The sequence below is a fragment of the Rattus rattus genome, chromosome 3 (genome assembly GCF_011064425.1).
Source record: "Rattus rattus isolate New Zealand chromosome 3, Rrattus_CSIRO_v1, whole genome shotgun sequence".
Taxonomy (NCBI): domain Eukaryota; kingdom Metazoa; phylum Chordata; class Mammalia; order Rodentia; family Muridae; genus Rattus; species Rattus rattus.
The window spans coordinates 60,612,622-60,634,291 of record NC_046156.1 but is presented as its reverse complement, the minus strand read 5'-3'; the positions used below and the strand labels follow the sequence as shown (position 1 = coordinate 60,634,291).

At 48.0% G+C, this 21,670-nt stretch overlaps 1 protein-coding gene across 1 annotated transcript; it reads left to right on the top strand.

Annotated features, from left to right (window-relative positions):
• Positions 1-243: 243 nt before the first annotated feature.
• Positions 244-20,735, top strand: Ankrd35 (ankyrin repeat domain 35). Its single transcript, XM_032897678.1, has 14 exons — positions 244-343; positions 7,534-7,664; positions 8,579-8,667; positions 9,017-9,081; positions 9,973-10,030; positions 10,517-10,587; positions 10,826-10,932; positions 11,593-11,777; positions 12,422-12,459; positions 12,609-14,603; positions 18,735-18,824; positions 18,992-19,057; positions 19,963-20,066; positions 20,540-20,735. Exons 1-13 carry the CDS (start codon positions 305-307, stop codon positions 20,020-20,022), a joined length of 2,994 nt encoding a protein of 997 aa, XP_032753569.1. The 5' UTR covers positions 244-304; the 3' UTR covers positions 20,023-20,066; positions 20,540-20,735.
• The last annotated feature ends 935 nt before the right edge of the window (positions 20,736-21,670 follow it).

Sequence of the window (21,670 nt, the reverse complement as noted above, 5' to 3'; positions counted from 1 at the left end):
TAAGTACAGGGGGCGGGCTCGAGCTGAAGGGTGGAACTTGAGAGCCAGCCAGGGTAGCTGCAGAAGACTGCGGGCTTTTTGCCTCTGCAGGGGCGGGTTAGACCGGGCCAGAGGCGGGGTTTTAAGCCCAACCTTCAGGTGCAGGTCTCCCATTGAGCGGGGTGGGATCTGGGGCGGGGCTTGGGGCGGGACCCAGTTTGCTTTTTGACAGCTGTCTTTCGGTACAGTAGTAGCAGAGTGGGTTTAGGAACCTGTGGCCCGGCTCTCTGCGCGTCCCCGTCCCCCCGTGGCCCTAGCCCCGGCCATGAAGCGCATCTTCTCCTGCTCCAGTTCACAAGTGGCGGTAGGTGCCAAATGTGTGGGAGAAGGGCTGGGGCTGGGATTCAAGCCCTGTGTTGACAGAAGTCCTGAGTCCTGTTTCCATGGGCGATCGCATTAACCCTGCATCAGTTTTTCCTGCGTTGCTGTTCTGAAAATGCAGCCGCCAGCCCTGCTGACCGAACTTGTGTGTTATCCAAAACCTGTCCCTCAACTGTCTTAACCTTTTCCTTCCCAGTTTCTTCCTCTTGGCTTCTTCTGCCAACATATTTGGCTTCCAACTTCTGATGGTTTCTTTCTTTCTTTCTTTCTTTCTTTCTTTCTTTCTTTCTTTCTTTCTTTCTTTCTTTCTTTCTTTCTTCTTTCTTTCTTTCTTTCTTTCTTTCTTTTCTTCTTTCTTTCTTTCTTTTTTTTTTCTTTTCTTTTCTTTTTTTCGGAGCTGGGGACAGAACCCAGGGCCTTGTGCTTGCTAGGCAAGTGCTCTACCACTGAGCTAAATCCGCAACCCCCTGATGGTTTCTAAAGATCTTCCAAGGATCCTGGTCTCTACTTTAGCTCTGGCTCCCAGTACCAACCCACCTCCAGACACCTGCCCCACCCCCACCCCGCCTTTGAATCCGTTCCTACCTCTAGCCCTAATTCCTGCCCTATAGTTTCATTTCGTCCTAGCCTTCCCCTCTACAACTTTCTGTCCTACATAGCTCCGTTTTTACTGTTTGCTTTCTGCCCCTAACAGTATTTTCTGCCCCCTAAAGTATTCTCAGCCCAGTGTCTTCTCCCAGCCCTTCTTCACAGCCTCCTTCACTGAACTTGCCTCTCTCTTACTCCGTGACACGTCCTCTCCCAGTTTCTCAAGCACCAATCCAAATCTCTTTCCAGGCGGTTATCCAACATGGAGCCTCTGTTTTCTCTTTAATTCCTGGTCACCTTTTCCTCAATGCTACTTCCTCTACCTTTTGCCTGGACCTCCTGCATGCTCACAGTGACTTAATCTTGCTATCTAGCTAGCTGGACAAACCTCTCAGAGGACAGGCAAGTCTCCTGGCTGATCCCCAAGAACCCCGGTGAGTCGCCTGCTGAACCTACCCTGGCCAGTCCTCTGCATTGTCTGGTCTTCAGACTGGTTTTTAGGACCAATCAGTTTCTGCCTGGGTCTCCCCCTGATTATTCCTTTGCCTCGTTTAGGGTTTGTGTTCATTTTCTTTGGTTGAGTTAGGGAAATGTATGGTGAGGGAGAAGACAGAGTATAGAGTACGATGAGAGAGTTCCTGGCAAGGGTTACTCTATTCCCTGTTCTCTCCCCTCTAGAGCAAAACAACGATTTCAGAAGATGGTGGTTCGGGGAGGGTACAGCTTTCCGTCTCTAAAGAGCTCTTCCAGAGTGCCCCTCTGTGGAGGGGTGGTGTCTTCTGTGTACAAGTCCCTTGGCACTACTATTGCTTAGCTGTCTTGTCATTCACGTAGAAGCAGATGTGAGAGGTATTTGGTTATCTCACTGTGCATGGGCAGGCCCCAGAAACCTGGCAGAGAGCTGTGAAGCAGGAGTGAGAAGTGCCAAGGCTGTCTCTGTCCCAGTTACATTTGCTTCTACATGGAGTTTCTACACACTGCCCAGAGTCAAAAGGCATTTACTATTCCAGTAACAGAAACTGAGGCTACCTGGGTTCTTAATACTGCCTTAACTCTCAGTGATTTCCTAATCCATGACTACTTTCCCCTAAATATGGAAAGTTCCCACAGTTATTCCTTCCTTTTAGATTTATGGAGTCTGCTTTCTCTTTAGGAGGGGGACTATTTCATTCTTTGTTGTGGTTGTTGTTTTGTTTTTGCGTTTGTTTGTTTGCTTGCTTGCTTTTTCCAGACAGGGTTTCTCTGTGTAGCCCTGTCTGTCCTGGAACTCCTTCTGTAGACCAGGCTAGCCTCACACTCAAGAGATCTGCCTGCCTCTGCTTCCCAAGCACTGAGATTACAGTCGTGAGCCACCACACCTTGGCTTAGTTCATTCTTTTTTGATTCTTCCGTCCAGGTACTAACCAGGCCCAACCAATGCTTAGATTCTAAAATCAAACAAGTTTAAAGTGATATGACCCTAGGCCTTCTCTGGTTCTCTAGTCCTTGAACGATTCCTCCTTTCCTGGATGCTGGAGTGAGCAGTGGGTTAGATCTTGGGATCTCGAACCTTCCCTCTATCCTTCCTGGTTCTAGTTCTCCACATGTTTGACCATGAGGAATGTCTACTCATTTGAATTCCCAGTATTGCAAGATCACAGTTTATCAAGAGTGTGGGGAGTAAAAGGTGCACTTAGAGCTACATGCTTAGGATGAGAATGTCTTTCCTCAGATCAAACTTGCCGAAGACTTGAACAGAGGTTGGCTTCAGCTACAAGTTTTTCCTCAAGAAACCCCATTATAATAACCCCCAAGATGGGGTTGGGGATTTAGCTCAGTGGTAGAGCACTTGCCCAGCAAGCGCAAGGCCTTGGGTTCGGTCCCCAGCTCCGAAAAAAAGGAAAAAAAAAATAACCCCCAAGATAATGTCCCCCGCTTACCACTCGGAACCTACTGCCGATAGTGTGACGGCTTTCCTGGAAACCCCAGAAGCTGGCTTCCTAGTTATGCCAGCCAATCATCTCATGCTTCCCTAATTCAAGTCTTTGCATGAGGAACCTTCATTTGAGGCAAGGATGGAGTGATCATTTAACTCTTAGTCTGCTCGGGGCTGGGGCTGTAGCTCCGTTGAGAGAGTGCTTGCCTAGCACGAACGAAGCACTGGGTTCAATCCTCAGCTCCATGTTAAGTGGGCGTGGTAGCACATGCGTGTAATCTCAGTACTCATGCAAAGGGGTCAGAGCTTCAAGGTCATCTTCTGTTACAGGTGGAATTTGGGGCCAGCCTGATACACGAGACCTGTTTCAAAAAAAAAAAAAAAGGAAGTAAATCAGTGAAATGTAATGTACAGCATTCACTGTCTAGGAAGATGACAAAAACTCAGGCCCTTTTATCTCAGGTTATTTGACTCAAAGTGGATGATGCCTTCAAGGGTGGCATAGACCCAGGCTTGCTCTGCTCAGGCAAGACACAGACCAAGAGACAGGCCGGTAAATGGCTTTCAACCTTTGGCACCAGATCAGCATAGAGGAATTTCTATTGCATTTAAAGTGTTAATGGCCAGGTTCTCATCCCTCCAAGGCATTTCATTTCCATCCTTGCTCCTGCACTGCCTGTTGGTGTCTTTGTCCTCCCATCTCGACAGCAAGCCTGAGAGTTCACAGTCAGAGATAGGAGTGGGCAAAATTACTTCCACACGGGCTCCTTAATCTCATCTGTAGAAATGACACAGCTCATCCTTGTTAGGGAGTCTGGTGATTAATTCGGTGATTGCTCCCTCGAGGCTGTGATGATAATCTGGCGTCTCCTTTCCAGGGGGCTAAGGCAGACAATGGGCTGAGTGAGGGACTTTGGAAGAAGCCTTCCTGCCCTCTACTTTCCACTGGTTTTATCATGAATGAAGAATTTCTACCTTTTCTAAAGCCTCCTTGGTATAATGAGATCATAGAAAGTAGCCAGGTGGAGTCGGAAGGACCTAGCTGGAAAGAAGTGTACACAGTGCTAAATCACACTTTATCACCTATCCAGCTCGCCTAGCTCATACGGTGGCATAACCATGGTCCTTCTGGCTCACCAAGCTGGAGAATTCTAAGCCTGGGCACATCCAACGTGTGCCCAGCAAAGCCAAAAAAAAGGATGAGAATAGGGGTTGGGGATTTAGCTCAGTGGTAGAGCGCTTGCCTAGGAAGCGCAAGGCCCTGGGTTCGGTCCCCAGCTCCGAAAAAAAAGAACCAAAAAAAAAAAAAAAAAAAAAGGATGAGAATAGAAAGTTCCATTTACTGTGTGTCTGCTATGTGACAGATGCAAAACTAGATGCATTGTCCGCTCTTACATCATTAGCAAACTGAGGTTCAGGGACATCTGTGCGAGCCTGACACAGAGACAAAACATTGCCATGAAGATTTTAGAGCAGGGCACGGTGACACACACTTAAGACCCAGCCCTGTGGAGTGAAGGTGGTGAATTCTTGGCTAGTCAAGGATGTAGTCAGAGAATAAGAACAGCTTAGGAAGAGGGGAAGACAATTGGAGTTTGTGAACAGAGAACCTGAGGTTACGGTCAGCTGGTGGCCATGTGCTGGTGGCCGAAGTGTGTGCTGGTGGTACTGTTCCAGCTCTGTTTTCCATCAGGTGACCTGGTTCCCAAGGGGCACCGGAAAAGGCTTGTTCTTGCAAGTCAGAACCTGCCAGGTTGTGCAGGAGTTGGTCTGCTTGCTTCGTCATTGAGAATAAACCTGTTTGGAGACTCTTCCACACGCAGGGAGTGACAGCCTACAGTGAGTAGCTCTGCCCCTGGAGGCATTCTCGAACTTTATCTGGAAATAAGTCATTCTTCTCCCATGGCTTGAAGAGTGTGATCTGACATGGGAATCAGGCCTGGATGCAAGAAGTCACTTCTAAAGCCAGTGCTCCTGTATCACTTCTTTATGTGATCCTGGACAGATGTTTAACATATGTGTGCTTCCATATTTTTTTTATGAAAGACAACAAGATAATACCTATCATTCCTGACTATTTTGGGGGGCTGTTAAAGGCTAATTGGAAGGACTAGGAGAAGTTACGAGTGTTTTACAGGAGCATTACCTCAGAATCCGTCTATCCTAGACAACTTTATGGCTTGGACCTTTAAATCTGTCCTGTGTTAGTGATTAACAATTTGTCCTGGTTTTATAAACAGTACTTATTGGGCTCCCGCAGACTTTTTTTCCCACCCTTTCCTCTAACCTCTTTCTTGTTGAGATTATACCTCATAAAATGCACCCAGGCCACCCCTGACTTCTCACTACTTCCTGTTTTGTAGTAAGGATGCCATCCATTTATGTGGTCTATCTACATTACCTCGTTTAATACTTTGTGGTGAGGTGGTTATTACTGCCTACAGCTTATGTACAAGGAGACAGGTTAAAGTGTTTAATGGCTGGCTGTAGGTCACGCAGCTGAGAATGTAGCTGGGTCTCAGGCTCAGTCCAGACGAAGACCCATCTTGAAGACTTTTCTACCTAACTGATGGTCTTTGCATGCTCCTCCTTCTCCCTGTGTTTCCCATCTCTGGATCAAACCAGGCTTTTCTGTGCTTGCAGCCCTAGTGGTTTTACAGCTCTTCCTTTTATGCCCTGTAATACTTCAATTATTTTAATTACTCCTCCACCCTCAAAACCTGAGCTGGAAGGTTGGAACAATGTATGCTGAGGTGTGGCTGCTGTCTGGGACAGCTGCTCCCGCCAGGGAAACTAGGAGGGAGGTGGGAGGGAGGAATCCCTTTCTGCCTCTTCTGGCTGCCTCCCCAAGCACAGCTGGAGACTGGCCCGCCTAGGCTGGTTGTTTCCAGGGAAGAGGTGGAGAGACTAGTGGAAGACATAACCAGATATGATACAGGGAAGCAGAGACTCAAGGATTACCGCCCACCCTGCCCCCAGTTTGGGACCCAGAGTCAATAAGTAGAGATGGTGTGATTAGTTCTGGCTGTGACTGAAAGCTGAGTCCTTGATTTACTTCACTAAGGACTAAAGACAAAAGGCAGAGCAGCATGGGGGGAGTGGGCAAGGAGGGGGGCATTGAGAGGTGCCAAGGACCAATCAGGAGTGGTGGGGTTGGTTTGCTCCAGGAAGACCCAGGAAGCACCAAGGGAGGGATCATGGCTAGGACTGTCCTCAGGCTGGACCCCTTGCATTTGTCACCATGGTGCATTGTTTGGCCTGGGTGTTTTTTGTTTGTTAAGATTGGAAGGTAGGCTCTGGTCGGGGATTTAAATAAAATTTATTTTAAGAGGTAAATTTAGGTCCTGGAGAGATGGCCCAGCAGTTAAGAGCATTGGCTACTCTTCTAGAGGACCCAGATTCAATTCCCACCACAACACATGACAATTTCAGTTCCAGGTGATCTGACACCCTCACATATGACATACATGGACATATTATGCATACATTCCATGACATACATGGAAGCAAAACACCGATGCACGTGAAATAAAAAATAATTTAAAAAGAGTTTTGCTAGGTATGGTGGTACACACCTTTAATCCTAGCATTCAGGAGACAGAGGCAGGTGGATCTCTGTGAGTTTAAGGCCAGCCTGGCCTACATAGTGAGTTCCAGGATAGCCAAGGCTACATAAACCCTGCCTCAAAAGTAAAATAAACACAACAAACCCCAAAACAAAAATAAACAAACATAAATAATTTCTTAAAATGTTAGACATTCACCATTACTAATAATTTTGAAGTTATGTGTGGCAGAGAACTACTGAACGATCAGCATTTAAGAGGCTGAATGGAGAGGATCCTGAGTCTGAGGTCAGTCTAGCTACATAGAGCATCTGAGACCAGCCTGGGCTAGCTTGACTCTATTTCAACAAAACACTTTTAAAATAATAAAATCAACCAGGCGGTGGTGGTGCACGCCTTTAATCCCAGCACTTGGGAGGCAGAAGCAGGAGGATTTCTCTGAGTTTGAGGCCAGCCTGGTCTACAGAGTGAGTTGTGGGACAGTCAGGGCTACACAGAGAAATCTTGAAAAAAAAAACAAAAACAAAAAACAAGCAAAACAACAGAACAATAAAACCCTAAAATGATGAAAGTAATAATAATAATATTTTCCTGAGAGAGTCTTAGTTAACCTCAAACTTGAGATTCCCTTCTCCCAAGTGTTGAGACTACATGCCTGCCAATACATACATACATATATGTATATACATACATACATACATGCCTATATATATGCACACACACAAATGGGGGGGGTGCTTCATGTATCTCAAACTGGCTATAAGCTGCCTGTGTACCTGAGGCCGGACCTGAATCTCCTGCCTCTACCTCCTGGGGTCATATTATCATGTTGTAAGTCTGAGCCACCACACCGACCTTTGTCATTTTTAATTCAGAGACTAACCTTTAGGTTCATGTTGACAGTTGCTATGGGTAATTCTTGGTGACGCATGGAGTGGTTAGTGTTTTGCTGGCCCACTTTGTTCTGCTGCTCTGGGCCAGGCGATCACGAGCAGTAAGGACCTCTGGAATGCTCCTTTACTCTTGCTGGGCATCTGACGTCACTTTTATCTCCTCAGACCATTGCTAGTGCCAATGCTCACATAATCTGTAACTCCCGACTAGGTGGAGAAATGGAACCGCCGTGATCAGAAGCTGCTGGAGGCGGTGCAGCGGGGGGACGTGGGACGCGTGGCTGCCTTGGCCTCTAGGAAGTCAGCCCGACCCACCAAACTAGACTCAAATGGCCAGTCCCCGTAAGTAAGTCTGACCCCACCCGGGTATGTGGTTCTTTGTGAAAACTTCAGAACTTGAACAATCAGGCAAGGCCTATAACTTCAGAACCCTTTTATTGTTTGAATACTAAACCTTTGCCATGTATCAAGCACAGAACAAATGAGGGAGGAGGATATTGTCCCATAGTTTCGGCCTCCACACAAGCCACACTGATTTGAAAAGGATGTAAAACCCATTAAACCAACAGACAACTAATTGCTAAACAAAGTTTCCTCATCGCAAAAGTAGAAGGGCGTGTATGCTTGAGAAGTTGAGAATGAAGAAGTCAAGTCATGGGGGTCATGGGGCTAGAGGGAGTGGTTTTCAGGAAGAAGACAATGCTTCCTGCCAGCCTTCTTTCTGTTCAGGTCTGGCTGACTCTATGTCTCTTCGGTTCTCTGAAGGTTGTGTGCTGGGAAAGGCAGGAAATCATGCGTCCCCTGAACATACCCGCAGTATCTGAAATCCCTTGAGATTTGTAGCTTGTCTAGCTTTTCTGGTAGCATCTTCTGGCTTCGAGGCTGTAGGTCATGGAGACAGGCTTGATCCTCCTTTTAGCAAGGCAGACCAGGGGCGCCTCCCTCTCTGTGCTTGGAATTGGCCTTGGGATAAGGAGCAAAGGAAGCAGGGCTTATTTAAGCTCCCCCTGTCAGCAGTGTTGGTACCTGCTTATAGGTCAAGAATTTGGGAGTTCAAGCACTGAAGACCAGCCAACTCTATAAAGTGAGACCCCATCTCAAAACAAACAAACAATGCCAAAATAAAAACATCTAGGTGTAAACTGATCAGAATAACTTAGAAATATTAAACTTGCCTTTTTAAAAGGAAAGAACCGCCTGTGTTTTATCCCCCTGGTCTTTCATCCTTCTCTGTCTCTTGGCTTGGACCCTGGCAGGTTCCATCTGGCAGCCTCCAAAGGCCTGACAGAGTGTCTGACGATACTGCTTGCAAACGGGGCTGATATCAACAGCAAGAACGAGGACGGTGAGTCGGCCAGCACTGCGCGCCCAGTGTGCTGCCAGACTGTCTCTGTCTGCAGAGGGGCCAGTGCTGGGCTCTGACGGAGGTTCCAGCTGTGGGCCTTTGCTTCTTTGCTCAGTAAGTCTTGGCTAGCATCTCTCCTGGGGTTCCCCTCCCTGTAAGCCAGGCACATTTCACCCCCACTCCCACCTCCATTAAGGGTACCAGCTGCTCAAGAACTGGAATTTCTGGCCTGGTGTGACCCACAGCTTCTCTTCTCTAATCTCCCTCTGATTATCTGTGCGTCTCTTACCCTCCCTCGCGGTGAGTCATCTGCACTCACGGAGCCACGCCCCCTCTCTCCTCTTTTCAGGAAGCACCGCCCTTCATTTGGCCACCATCTCCTGTCAGCCGCAGTGTGTGAAGGTCTTGCTTCAGGTAAAGGCTGTCCGCCGATGCTCCTGGGCAGGCAAGAAAGAAATGCCACGTGTCCCCCAACTTTGTTTTGTAGTGACCAACAGTATCGTCTCATTCCAAATAGCACAGCGGATTGTCATGTATTAATATGTCCACGAGCATTTGTTTAACGCCTACTCTGTGCTTGTACCACCATGCCTGATACTGTCTCTGGGGCCGGGTCGGAAGGCAGGGTACCCAAGGACAATTGAGTTCTGCCAGTAGAGAGCCACGGCCCAGGGTAACTGCTATGTAGAAGAAAATCAGGAATATTCCAATTAAAACGTCTTTGGTGGGAGGGGCTGGTAAGAGGGCTCAGCGGGTAAAAGAACTTGCTGCCAAGTCTAACGACCTGAGCCTCAGAACCCATGTGATGGAAGGAGAGACCTGACTCTTGTAAGCTGTCCCCACCTCCACGATTATATCCATACCCCTTCCCCAAGTAAAAATAAATAAGTAAAATGTGGAGGGGGTTTACAGCCACGTAGCGTAAATAAAAATATATATGCGTAACGACATGTGGACGATCTGCATCTCCCAGTAGGCCACCAAGCACACACTGACTGCTCTACCTTTATTATTCCTGGTCTTTTCCAAATTTCACATTGGGCCGCCGTCATTTCCTTCAATCTGTTTGCTCATTGATCATCTGTGTTTTTCCTTTGGCCCTGGTTAGGAAGTAGGACTGAATTTCAAGGCTGCCCATCACCTGCAGGGAGCGACTGGGCTTGCCTAGTAGTTAGCTTCTCTCCGAGCCGTGGTCTTCCGGTTCCTTTTCATGTTACCATGGAAACGGGTGGCTTGGTGTGAGATGCAGGATGAGGATGCTAATGCTGAGCCCCACATCTGCTTCTCTTTTGTGGTTATTTACAGCATGGTGCTAATGAAGACGCCGTGGACGCAGAAAATCGCAGCCCGTTACACTGGGCAGGTGTGTGTCTGGGAACAGGATGAGAGGTTAACAGGATGGGGGAACAACAGTTGTTCTTCCAACCTCTTCCTTTTTTTTTTTTTTTTTTTTTTTTTGGCACACCCACGCTTTTTTTGTTGTTTTTTTTGCCGCCCCTTTTACCTTTTTTTTTTTCCCCCCCAATTTTTAAAATGGCCCCCCCCCCCCAACACATTTTTTTTATCCCCAACCCTCCTTTTTTTTTTTTTTTTTTTCCCTTTTCTTTTTTTTTCCGGAGCTGGGGACCGAACCCAGGGCCTTGCTCTTGCTAGGCAAGCGCTCTACCACTGAGCTAAATCCCCCAACCCCCTTCCAACCTCTTCTTTTTTTTTTTTTTTTTTTTTTTTTTTTCCGGGCCTGGGGACCGAACCCAGGACCTTGCGCTTCCTAGGCAAGCGCCCTACCACTGAGCCAAATCCCCAACCCCCTTCCAACCTCTTCTAACCAAATGTCTCTCAATTCTTCCAGCCTCCTCTGGCTGCGCTTCAAGTGTCCTTCTGCTGTGTGACCACGAAGCCTTCCTGGATGTGCTGGATAATGTGAGTATCAGAAGGGCCAGTGGGCGGTGTTTCACACCAGGAGGCTGCTGTTTTCTCTGAGTTTGATCAGCCGGTCTCTATCACTCCTCCTCCATCCCTCCTCTTTTCCTTATCATTTGGGGAGCTCCTAACCTCTCTGAACCATAGTGTTTAACCCCAGGACCAGAGCTTGTTTCAGCAGGGGTGGGGGCGGGGGAAGGAGAGATGGTTCCCCCACGCTTTCCCACGGCCTCTGCAGGATGGACGCACACCCCTGATGATTGCATCGCTGGGTGGTCACGCAGCTATCTGCTCACAGCTGCTGCAGAGAGGTGCCCGAGTCAATGTCACAGACAAGGATGACAAGTGAGACATCTCTATGTCCTATCCCAAGTCCCAGTTCTCTAGCAATCTGGAAAAGCCCATGAGCACAGCGCATGCGCTGGAGAGAGTAGCTATGCTCTGTTCTTCGGGCACATCTTCCTCTCCAGGGATGGTTCAGAAAAATCTTTGCCTGGAGTTCTAAGGAAGCCATGCTAGCACAGATGATGCCAGGGTTAGAATGGCTGTGCCTGGGACCACTGCTTTAATTTACTAGTTTTTAAGCTACGCCCTAAACAATTTTCTTCCAAATGTATGCAGAAGATGAGTGCGGTGGTATATGCTTGTAGTCCAGTACTTGGAAGGTTGAGGCAGGAGGATCACAAGCATATATGTTGCCGTGTGTGTGTGTGTGTGTGTGTGTGTGTGTGTGTGTGTGTGTGTGTGTGTGCGTGCGCGCTCGCTCGCTCCTGTGTGTACCCATGTGCATGTGCAGAGCTTTATCATTCTACAAAGCATACAAAAATGGAGCCCTGCCAGTGCTGCAGTTCCAAGGAATGACACTGGAAAAGTCCTGCTTCGGTCTAAATCTTTGTCCGTGGCTGGTTTGGTTGTTCTGACTCCTTGAGTGAGGGCTTACCCTGTGAGTGGAATCTCTGAAACCATGAGGGGAAGCTGGTGCTGCAGATTTGTTTCCACCCACAGATCAGCTTTGATCCTGGCCTGTGAGAAAGGCAGCGCTGAGGTGGCTGAGCTGCTCCTGAGCCATGGAGCAGACGCTGGAGCGGTGGACAGCTTGGGGCACAATGCTCTTCATTACGCTTTGCGTACACAAGACAGGGAACTCTGGAGGCTGCTACAGCAGGCCCTGAACCGGCGGCGGAGAGGAGGTAAAAGTCTTTGTGCCTTCGAGAGTCTCTTCAGTAGCTAAAGAATTAAAGATGCCTCTTAGTATCCCACTCTCGAGGAAGCTGTCCATCTGAAAAAATGGACCGCCGCCTTAGTCAAGGCTTTGCTAATTTAGTGTGGCTGCATTTTGGGAACGTGTGACCCCACGACCCCATAAACATGGTCACAAAATTCCCCACTACAGCCTTTGCTCATTGCAACTCTGGCTGTTGATATTGTTGTAGTGGGTTTTTGTTTGTTTGTTTGTTTGTTTGTTTTGTTTTTGAGAAGGGGTTTCTCTGTGTGGCCCTGGCTGTCCTGGAACTTTCTCTGTAGACCAGGCTGGCCTCAAACTCTGAGATCCCCTGCCTCTGCCTCCCCAGTGCTGGGATTAAATGGCTATTGCTACTGTTGTCATCCATGTGATTCCCATTTTGCACACTACTGATGTCCCGGTGCCTTCATAGTACCAGCACAGTGATCAATACCAGAGGCGAGCGAACAGAATGAAGGAATACACCATCTCCAGAAGAAACCACGGTTGCTGGGTAGTTAGGGATCCATGAACTGAGACGACTTTTCTCTGACAAACTCTGAAAATTAGAAGAGAGCTGAGTTCTCCTTTGTTCTCTGTCTTTCCTTATAGGTCGTGGACTGGTTCAACACCCAGATCACGCCTCTCAGGTATGACCCCTCGGAGTCTCCCCTTTTGTTTCTGACTTACCCCCAAGGAATTCCAGTAGTCCCTGTAGGCACAAAAACATTCTCAGAGAAGCTGGGCCCTTTCAGAGGCTAGTTGAATAGCTTCACATCACTGCTCTTTTTTGACATAGGCTTCTTCGTCTGAGCCTCAGGTGGGATCTCCTCCTAAGAGCCCATGGAGAGCAGAGCCTGAGGAAGAGCAGGAGGAAGAGGAGGGGGAGGAGCGGGGCTCGGAAGAGTGGAGGTGGAAGTTTGAAGAGGAGCAGAGGAAAGTTCATCAGCTGGAGCAGGAGCTCCTGCAAAAGACAGATGAGTGTAAGGCTCGAGCTGCAGCCTTCGTAAGCCTAGAGAACCAGGTTCGAGAGCAAGTGCAAGAACTAGGCTATCTCCTGGTGCAAGTACCCGGAGCTCCAAGAAATCAAGGCCCTGGTCTTCGGCCCGAAGGAGATGGCATGGAGCAGGGATGTCCCCTGAACCTGCTGGCTGAGTGGATCCAAGAGCTAAAGAAGCAGCAGAAGGCAACAGCCACAATAAACCCAATGTTAGTTCCAAAGAGAGCTGAAGACTTAGCCCCAGCAGAGACCCATTATGAAGTACCTGGAAAGTTCCAACCAGAACAGGGACTGCCCCAGAGCCCAAGGTCTGAGACCATCGGGAAAGCCACAGGACAGCAGCTGAACACCAATGGGGGACAGAACCTTGGCCTCGATAACACTGAGCAGGTGTGTGCTGACCAGGAGAGGGCCCCAGCTCCGGGGACTGAACCAGCAGTCACAGTGGGAGAACCAGTGGGCATAGCAGCCATGAACCAGCTCCTCCTACAGCTAAGGGAAGAGCTGGCTGCAGTGTGGCGAGAAAAGGATGCTGCCAGAGGGGCTTTGTCAAGACCAGTTCTGGAGGGTGCCCTGGGGACTCCCAGAGCTGAGGCTGCAGCAGCTGCCTGGGAAAAGATGGAGGCCAGGCTTGAGAAGGTGCTGGTGAGGTTGGATGGAGCGAAGGTGGGACTGCATGTAAAACCTGAGGTTCCTGCCCAGGGCTCAAGAGACGGAGCACCAAAGATAGTCCAGGGATGCACTAAAGAACAGGAAGGAAAGAGCGCTCCTGGAGCCAGAGGAGAGCCCTTAGGGGCCCCTGGAGGGGAACAGGCCTTAGGAGGAGGCCTGGCAAAGGGACAGCTGGAGAAAGAGGTGTCAGCTCTGAGACTGAGCAACAGCAACTTGCTGGAGGAATTGGGAGAGTTGGGGCGTGAGAGACAACGGTTGCAGGGAGAGCTGCAGTCCTTGACCCAGAAGCTACAACGGGAGTTTGTGCCCAAGCCCGAGGCACAGGTCCAGCTACAGCAGTTGCGAAGGAGCGTGGGGTTGTTGACAGAGGAACTGGCCATGGAGAAGGAGGCCACAGAGAAGCTGCGCAGACGACTGGCCTCCCAGACCAGCGGCCTCCAAGGACTGTGGAACTGCTTTCCCCCAGACCTCGTGGGCAAGGGGAGTGCACGGAGTACAGCTGCGGAACCCTTGGAGGAGCTGCAGGCCTGCATCAGTACCTTGGTGGATAGGCACCTCCAGTCCCAACAGGTGCAGGCTCGGTTGGAGGAGGAAAACCAGCGGCTGAGGGGATCCTTGCCTCCCTGTGGGGAGCCCGAGGCCTCCCTGAAGGCTACAGCGTCCCCGCAGGTGGCCGCCCTAGAGGAGGATCTGGGGAAGCTAGAGGAAGAGCTGCGAGCGGTGCAGGCCACAATGAGCGGGAAGAGCCAGGAGATCTGCAAGCTGAAGCAGCTGCTCTACCAAGCTACGGAAGAAGTGGCCGAGCTGAGAGCTCGGGAAGCAGCCAGCCTGCGACAGCATGAGAAGACGCGAGGCTCGCTGGTGGCCCAGGCGCAGGCTTGGGGCCAGGAGCTCAAAGTTATGCTGGAGAAGTACAACACAGCCTGTCGGGAAATGACTCGATTGCGGGACACCGCAGCGGAGGAACGTCGCCGCAGCGAGGAACTGGCGGCTCGGGCGGCCGAGCAGGAGCGCCAGGCTGGGGAAATGCGCGGGCGCTCGGAGCAGTTTGAGAAAACTGCTGAGCTGCTGAAAGAGAAAACAAACCACCTCATCGGAGCTTGCCGGGACAAGGAGTCCAAGGTGAGCACGGAGGTAGCCTTGAGAGCAAAGCGGGAACAGCGGTGCTTTTGCGGGGTTGCAGAACCGAAGGTCAGATTAATACAAAACAGAGTACTTGCAAGGACCGCTCTGTGCTCGCCTAGGGCAAAAGAGGTTTGGGGTTGAGACTGGAGCTGAGGTGGAGTACAGATAGAAAAAAGAGATAAAAATAAATCACCTAATACAAGAGAGAAGAGGGCATAGGTATGTATGCCCCCAGGGTTACCACCCAGGAACACTGTGGCCAATTAGTATTTTATCTTAATCCCGCATTAGCCCAACCTAGAGGTGTAATGAGTTCTGTGGTTTTGCTGAGGTTCTCGGCTGATTCAGTCTGATGAAGAAAAAGAAGAAAAAAGAAAACAGTTTGAAGAAGTGCATAGGCAGTAGGTTCGGAGTCATCCTCAGCTACAGAGTTGGTTCCAAGACACCCTAGGCTCAAGCGACCCTGTTTGAAGACATCAAGGAAAGCTAAGCCACAACAAAGTTTGAAAGCTACTGTTTTCTTAGTGCTGACAATGAGACATATTTTATATATTTTAAACCACTCATTTACAAATGGATTTAGAAGTTGTAGAACTACCCACTAAATGAATGAATTCAGATTTATTTTAAAGATTTATTTTATTTATTTCATGTATATAAGTACACTGTAGACACAATAGAAGGGGACATCAGATCCCATTACAGATGGCTGTGAGCCACCATGTGGTTGCTGGGAATTGAACTCAGGACCTCTGTAAGAACAGCCAGTGCTCTTAACCGCTGAGCCATCTCTCCAGCCCCAGATTTCTTTTTTTAAAAGATTTATTTATTTAATGTATATGACTGTAGCTGTCTTCAGACACACCAGAAGAGGGCGTCAGATCTCTTTACAGATGGTTGTGAGCCACCGTGTGGTTGCTGGGAATTGAACTCTGGTCCTCTGGAAGAGCAGTTAGTGCTCTTAACCACTGAGCCATCTCTCCAGCCCAGAATTCAGATTTCTTACTAACACTTGTACACATAACCAAATTTAGGAAAACAGAATATAAACAGCACGTGCCTCCTGTACAATGCATGGACAGAAGAACTGATGTCCAAGATAGGCATTATCATGGAAGGGAGTTAAAGGAGGCATTTTGTCAATAAATAGCAAGAAAGTCAAAAAAATCTGGCAAGGAAAGTTTGGTGTAGTAGTTGAGAATGGTTCTATCCCCAGCATTGATAACACGACAACAAATAAAACTTAACAGCTGACTGACTTTAGACAACCTTTTGTTTTGGCTTGAGATAGGGTATCACTGTGGAGCCTTTACGTCACAGATCAGCCTGTTTCTGTCAGAGCGCTGATAAGGGCTTGGGACGCCACACCTGGCAATGTTCTTAATATCTCAAAGACCCAGGGGGTTTTGTTTGTTTTTATTTTATTGGTTCTTTGAGACAGGGTTTCTTGTGTAGCCCTGGCTGTCCTAGAACTTGCTCTGTAGACTAAGCTTGGCCTCGAACTCAAGTTCAACCTGCCTCTGCCTCCTGAGTGCTGGGATTAAAAATGTGCACCATCTAAAAAAAAAAAAATAGATAAATAAAAAATAAAAATAAAAATAAAAATAAAGGGGGGGCTGGAGAGGTGGCTCAGGGGTTAAGAGTATTGGCTGCTCTTCCAGAGGTCCTGAGTTCAACTCCCAGCAACCACATGATGGGTTACAACCATCTGGAATGGGATCTGATGCACTCTTCTGGTGTGTCTGAAGAGAGCAATGGTGTACTTACAGAAAATAAATAAATTAATTTAAAAAAAAGTGCACCATCACTGCCTGATTGAAACCTAGGTTTCTCTTCAATAAGATTAAGTTACTGTGCTGGAGAGATGGCTCATTGGGTAAGAACAATGGATCCTCTTCCAGAGGACTTGAGTTCCTAGTACCACAGTGGCTGCTCTTCCAGAGGTCCCAACTTTAATTCCTCCAACCCACCCGGTGGCTCACAACCATCTGTAACTTCAGTTCCAGGGTTTCTGAGGGCAAGAGGCATACACATGGTACACAGATACACATGCAGACAAAACACCCATACACATAAAAAATTAAAATAATAGATAAAAGTTTAAAAAGAAGTTGATACAGGAGAATCAGATATTCAAGGCTAACCTTGCGTTTGAGACTAGCTTGATTTCTAAGAGCCCCTGTTTAAATACTCAGAAGGGGCTGGAGAGATGGCTCAGTGGTTAAGAGTACTGACTGCTCTTCCAGAGGTCCTGAGTTCAAATCCCAGCAACCACATGGTGGCTGACAGCCATCTGTAATGGGATCCGATGCCCTCTTCTGGTGTGTCTGAGGACAGCTACAGTGTACTCATATACAAAGTAAATAAATAAATCCTTTAAAAAAAATAAATACTCAGAAGTTTGATGATATGGAAGTCAGGCATGGTGGTACACACCTTTAGTCCTAGCATTTAGGAGGCAGACACGGGTAGATCTCTTGAGTTCAAAGCCAGTGGGGGTTACAGAGTGAGTTCTAGGACAGGCAGGGCTGCACAGAGAAACCTTGTCTTGAGAAGAAAGAAAGAAAGAAAGAAAGAAAGAAAGAAAGAAAGAAAGAAAGAAAGAAAGAAAGAAAGAAAGGAAGAAAGAAAGAAAGAAAGAAAAGTCATGGCTTAATGGTAGAGTATTTGTCTAGAATGGAAAAAGGATCTGGCTCATCCCTGAGCACCATCTCCGGAAAAAGAAAGAGAGAAGGAAAGAAAGTAAATTGCTTTATTGGACCTGGAGAAATGGCTTAGCAATTAAGAATGCCTGCTGCTCTTCCGGAGGACCCCAGTTTAGGTCCCTACACCCACACAACTATCTCTAACTCCAACTGCAGAGGACCTGGAGTCCTCTTCTTGCCTTCACAGCCACCAGCTACACAGGTGGAATGCACACTTATATACATGCAGGCGAAACACACACACACACACACACACACACACACACACACACACACAAAATTATACAAGATAATTTGGGGTCCATGTCAAGTACTCAGTAAAAAGTTGCTATAGCCTGTTGTGGTGGGGCACCCTTTTAATCTCAGTACTCTGGAGGCAGAGGCAGGAAGATCTTTGTGAGTTTGAGGCCAGCTTAGTCTATGTAGTGAGCCTAGGCCACCCAGGGGTATACAATGAGACTGTTTAAAACAAAACACACACACACACACCAAACAAAAACCAAAAAGTTCATAAACTATAGTAGAACCATCCTGGAACTCACTATAGACAAAGTAGTCTCAAACTCACAGAGCTCAGCCTGCTCCTGTGTCCCAATTGCTGGGATCAAAGGTGTGCACCACCACCCTGGGACAGCAGCATGGTTGCAAACTTAATAAACTTATTAAACCCATAAAATGGGGACAATAGTCCTTTCCTCAGAGTAGCATTGCTCTTAGAAGAAGGGCTGGATTGTCTGTTCTATAAGACAATGCATATAGAAACATCTGGTACATATTAAATACTCAAAAAGGAAACCTGATCTGGACCCTGGGCCATCTTGGGGCAAATGACTTGGGTCCCTGTTAACCTCATGAGATGAGAATAAGAACATTACCAGCTTTTAAAGCCAAATTTGAAGCAAGCTTTCATAAACACTGGTCAGGATGAGAGGGACACTGGCTTAAGTCCACACCCAGGATTCCCAAAGAATGGCTGTGAATTATGTTTAGGCGCACAGAGGCAGAGCCCACAAGGCTATGTACTTCTGTCTTCATCCAACTGGGGGCAAGCATATATCCTGATGTATTTCCTGTCTTCATACCTCCCACCTACCTGTGATCAGGCACATCTTATGCCGCTGGGGCAACCAACCTTGTTTACAGAAGTGAAAACTTGTAGCTTGTTTTCTTATATGAACAACCCCCAGCGTTCTAGGAAGCTAGCTATCCTTAGGCAAGTGGGGATCACGGGTTAGGGGCATTTTTGTTTCATAGATTTCTTTTTTTTTTTTTTTTAGGAGCTGGGGACCGAACCCCCCTTGTGCTTGCGAGGCAAGCGCTCTACCAAATCCCCAACCCCGTTTCATAGATCTCTTAAGCACAGTAATGTAAACTTAAAATATAACTTTAGCCTTCACATCCCTTTCTTTTCTTTTGGCCGTAGATCAAGGAGTTGTTGAAGAAGCTGGAGCAGCTTTCAGAGGAAGTCCTGGAAGTCCGGGCCGAGAATACCCACCTTGTCCTACAGCTGCAGGTATATTTTGGCCTGCAGGGAAATGGATGGTGATAGAGAAGAGGGGGGTGGGGAGTGGAAGTGGGGAGTAGCCAGGGCGGACCAGCAATGGGCCCATGGAGCCAGCCTCACGCTCGATGAGTGTGGGAAGGGTAGGCACGTGACTTCCCGTGGGTGCTCCGTTCCAGGATACCCAGAAGAACCATGAAGAGATCATCTCCACTTACAGAAATCATCTACTGAATGCTGCCCGGGTGAGCTTGCTGGAGTCTGGGAGGGAGCAGAGGTACAGAGCAGAGGAAGGAATGTCACATCTGTCCCTTCTCTTCCTTATACATACTTATCATTTTGCCAGACCCACTGGACCCCGTGGCAGGTCTCGGGATCTCATTGCGCGCATCAAGAGAGGCTGTGTGTGAATGGGAGGAGGAGAAGCTTCTGCTTCTCTTTCCGGTTCCCTAATCCGTTGTGAGGGTTTTTCCTATCCCCACCCCCATCCCACACCCACCCCTCAGTTTCCTCAGGGGTGACTCTGCCTTAATCAAGGAAGAGTGGGCGTGGCTGCTCCTTTCTTAGGGATGATAATGGAGTATCGCTGAGGGGTAGATGGCATTCCCCTCCTTGTGAAGATGGTAGAGCAGCCATGGAAAAGTTATCTAATGCTACAAGTGAGGATTGGGGTATAGAGCGCTGACAAGCACTTGCCCTGTTCAGTCACAAGTATTGCTGACCAGGGGTTGGGGATTTAGCTCAGTGGTAGAGAGCTTGCCTAGGAAGCGCAAGGCCCTGGGTTTGGTCCCCAGCTCCGAAGAAAAACAAAACAAAACAAAACAAAACAAAAAAAAAAACCACAAAAAAACAAGTATTGCTGACCAAAAACATGGCGTAACGGGCAGGCAGAATTTATTAAGGATTATATAATTATAAGAGGCAATGCCTGGGGGTTGGGAATTTAGCTCAGCGGTAGAGCACTTGCCTAGGCAAGCAAGGCCCTGGGTTCGGTCCCCAGCTCCAAAAAAAAAAAAAAAAAAAAAAAAAAAAAAAAAAAAAAAAAAAAGAGGCAATGCCTGGCATTCTGCTATCCTACAAAACTGCTCCCTCGACTGCCTCTCCCCACGTTCTGTGCTTCATCACTTATGTCCGTCCTGCCACCCCCCAGGGCTACATGGAACAAGACGTCTACAACATCCTACTTCGAATCCTCAGCGTGCAGGAGTGAGGCAGGCTCCTAGCGACCGTCAGGGATAAAGGCATTTCCCTTTTGTGAGTTGTGGGTTGGGGCGAAGGAGGCCTGGGGCTTAGGAGAAAGGACTTGGGGGAGGGGAAACTAAGGAATGATGGGATGTCGGGTTTTGCCTCTCTGGTGGCTGACACTGGGGAGTCAACTGAGAAGACAAAATGTGGGTCACTAGGGGGAGCCAGGACCTTGTGAGCAGGTGGAATGAGATTAAGGGTGACTGTGGATAGGACAGACAGAAAAGATGGGTAGACTATTTTCCTAAAGTCTGTGGTACAGGGATACTGGTGAAGGATGAGGGGTAGTGGGCCAGTGGGACAGTCGTTCCCTAGGGCAGGACTTTACAGACCCAGGTTTTCCCACCCTTCACTCAAAAACCAACCATCTCCAGCCTCCCTCCTACCCCTCTGTCCAGTTTGGAAAGAAGCAGACCCTTTAGCACGTTGATGTGGATAGGAGAGTAAGGGTAAAGAATTCATCTTTGAATTTCTTCTTACAGGGAGTAATGAGGCTCCATCAAGCTGTGGTGGGCAGGCAGGTGGGTGGTGATTACCCACTGGTGTTGCTGTGGGCTTCACAGGACCAAAGGACTCCAGACCTGAAAACCTGGACCCTATAATCAGCACAGATGAGACCAGAATTGTGGATGTAAACTAGCTCCATGGAAAATAAAGCAGAAAACAGATGGACCTGGGTATCCTTGTGGTTTTTGTCAAAAAAGGGTGGAATGGGGGAAAAAAAGAATCTTGATCAAACAACTTAAAAAATAAGCTGGGAATGGTGGTATACACCTTAATCTCAGTGCTTGGGAGGTGGGGGGCAGGGAAAGCAAACTTCAGGGTCAGCCTTGGCTACATAGTGAGTCCAATCAGCCTGGGCTACAACTGCTACTCTGTCTAAAAACAAACAAACTACATCCTTTCTCTTCCTGTTAGCAAAGTCCCTCACTAGAGAGGTAAATTTGTAACTGACTAACCTATGTCAGGACACACTGTCACAGGTGTCCACAGAGTACATTAGGTTACGGCCTACTCCTGACGCTGCTTAGACAGGTTTGCAATGGCGTGTGTCCAGCACAGTAGTCGTCACAGTAGTTTTACAGCGATCGGGATTCTTTATGCTCTGCTCTGCCTGTTGGTTCCTTCCCAATCCTAGCTCCAATCCTAGCTCCTGACCTTTTTTCCTTCTTTCTTTCTTCCTTCTTTCTTTTCTTTTCTTTCTTTCTTTCTTTCTTTCTTTCTTTCTTTTTTTTTTTTTGAGACAGGGTCTCGCTATGTCGTCCTGGCTGTCTATGTAGGTAGCCTGGAGCACTAACTAGGTAGACTAGGCTGGCCTCAAACTCACAGATTCCAACTGTGACTCCAACTCCCAAGGGGATTGGACACCTTTGACCTCAGCGTACTCATTCCCTATCACACACCATTAAGCAAATTCAACCCGAGCCTGCAAATAATCCTGGGAATCCATATACTTGTGGCTGGGTTTAATGACCTTCACTCAGTCTGCTGATCCCACGCGGAGGAAGAAGAGAACCAACAAAGTTGTCACCTACACACCTGTGTCTCATGTGTCCTGAGTGTGCACACACAACATAAATGTAAAAAGGAAAAATTCTATGTGTTAAAATCTT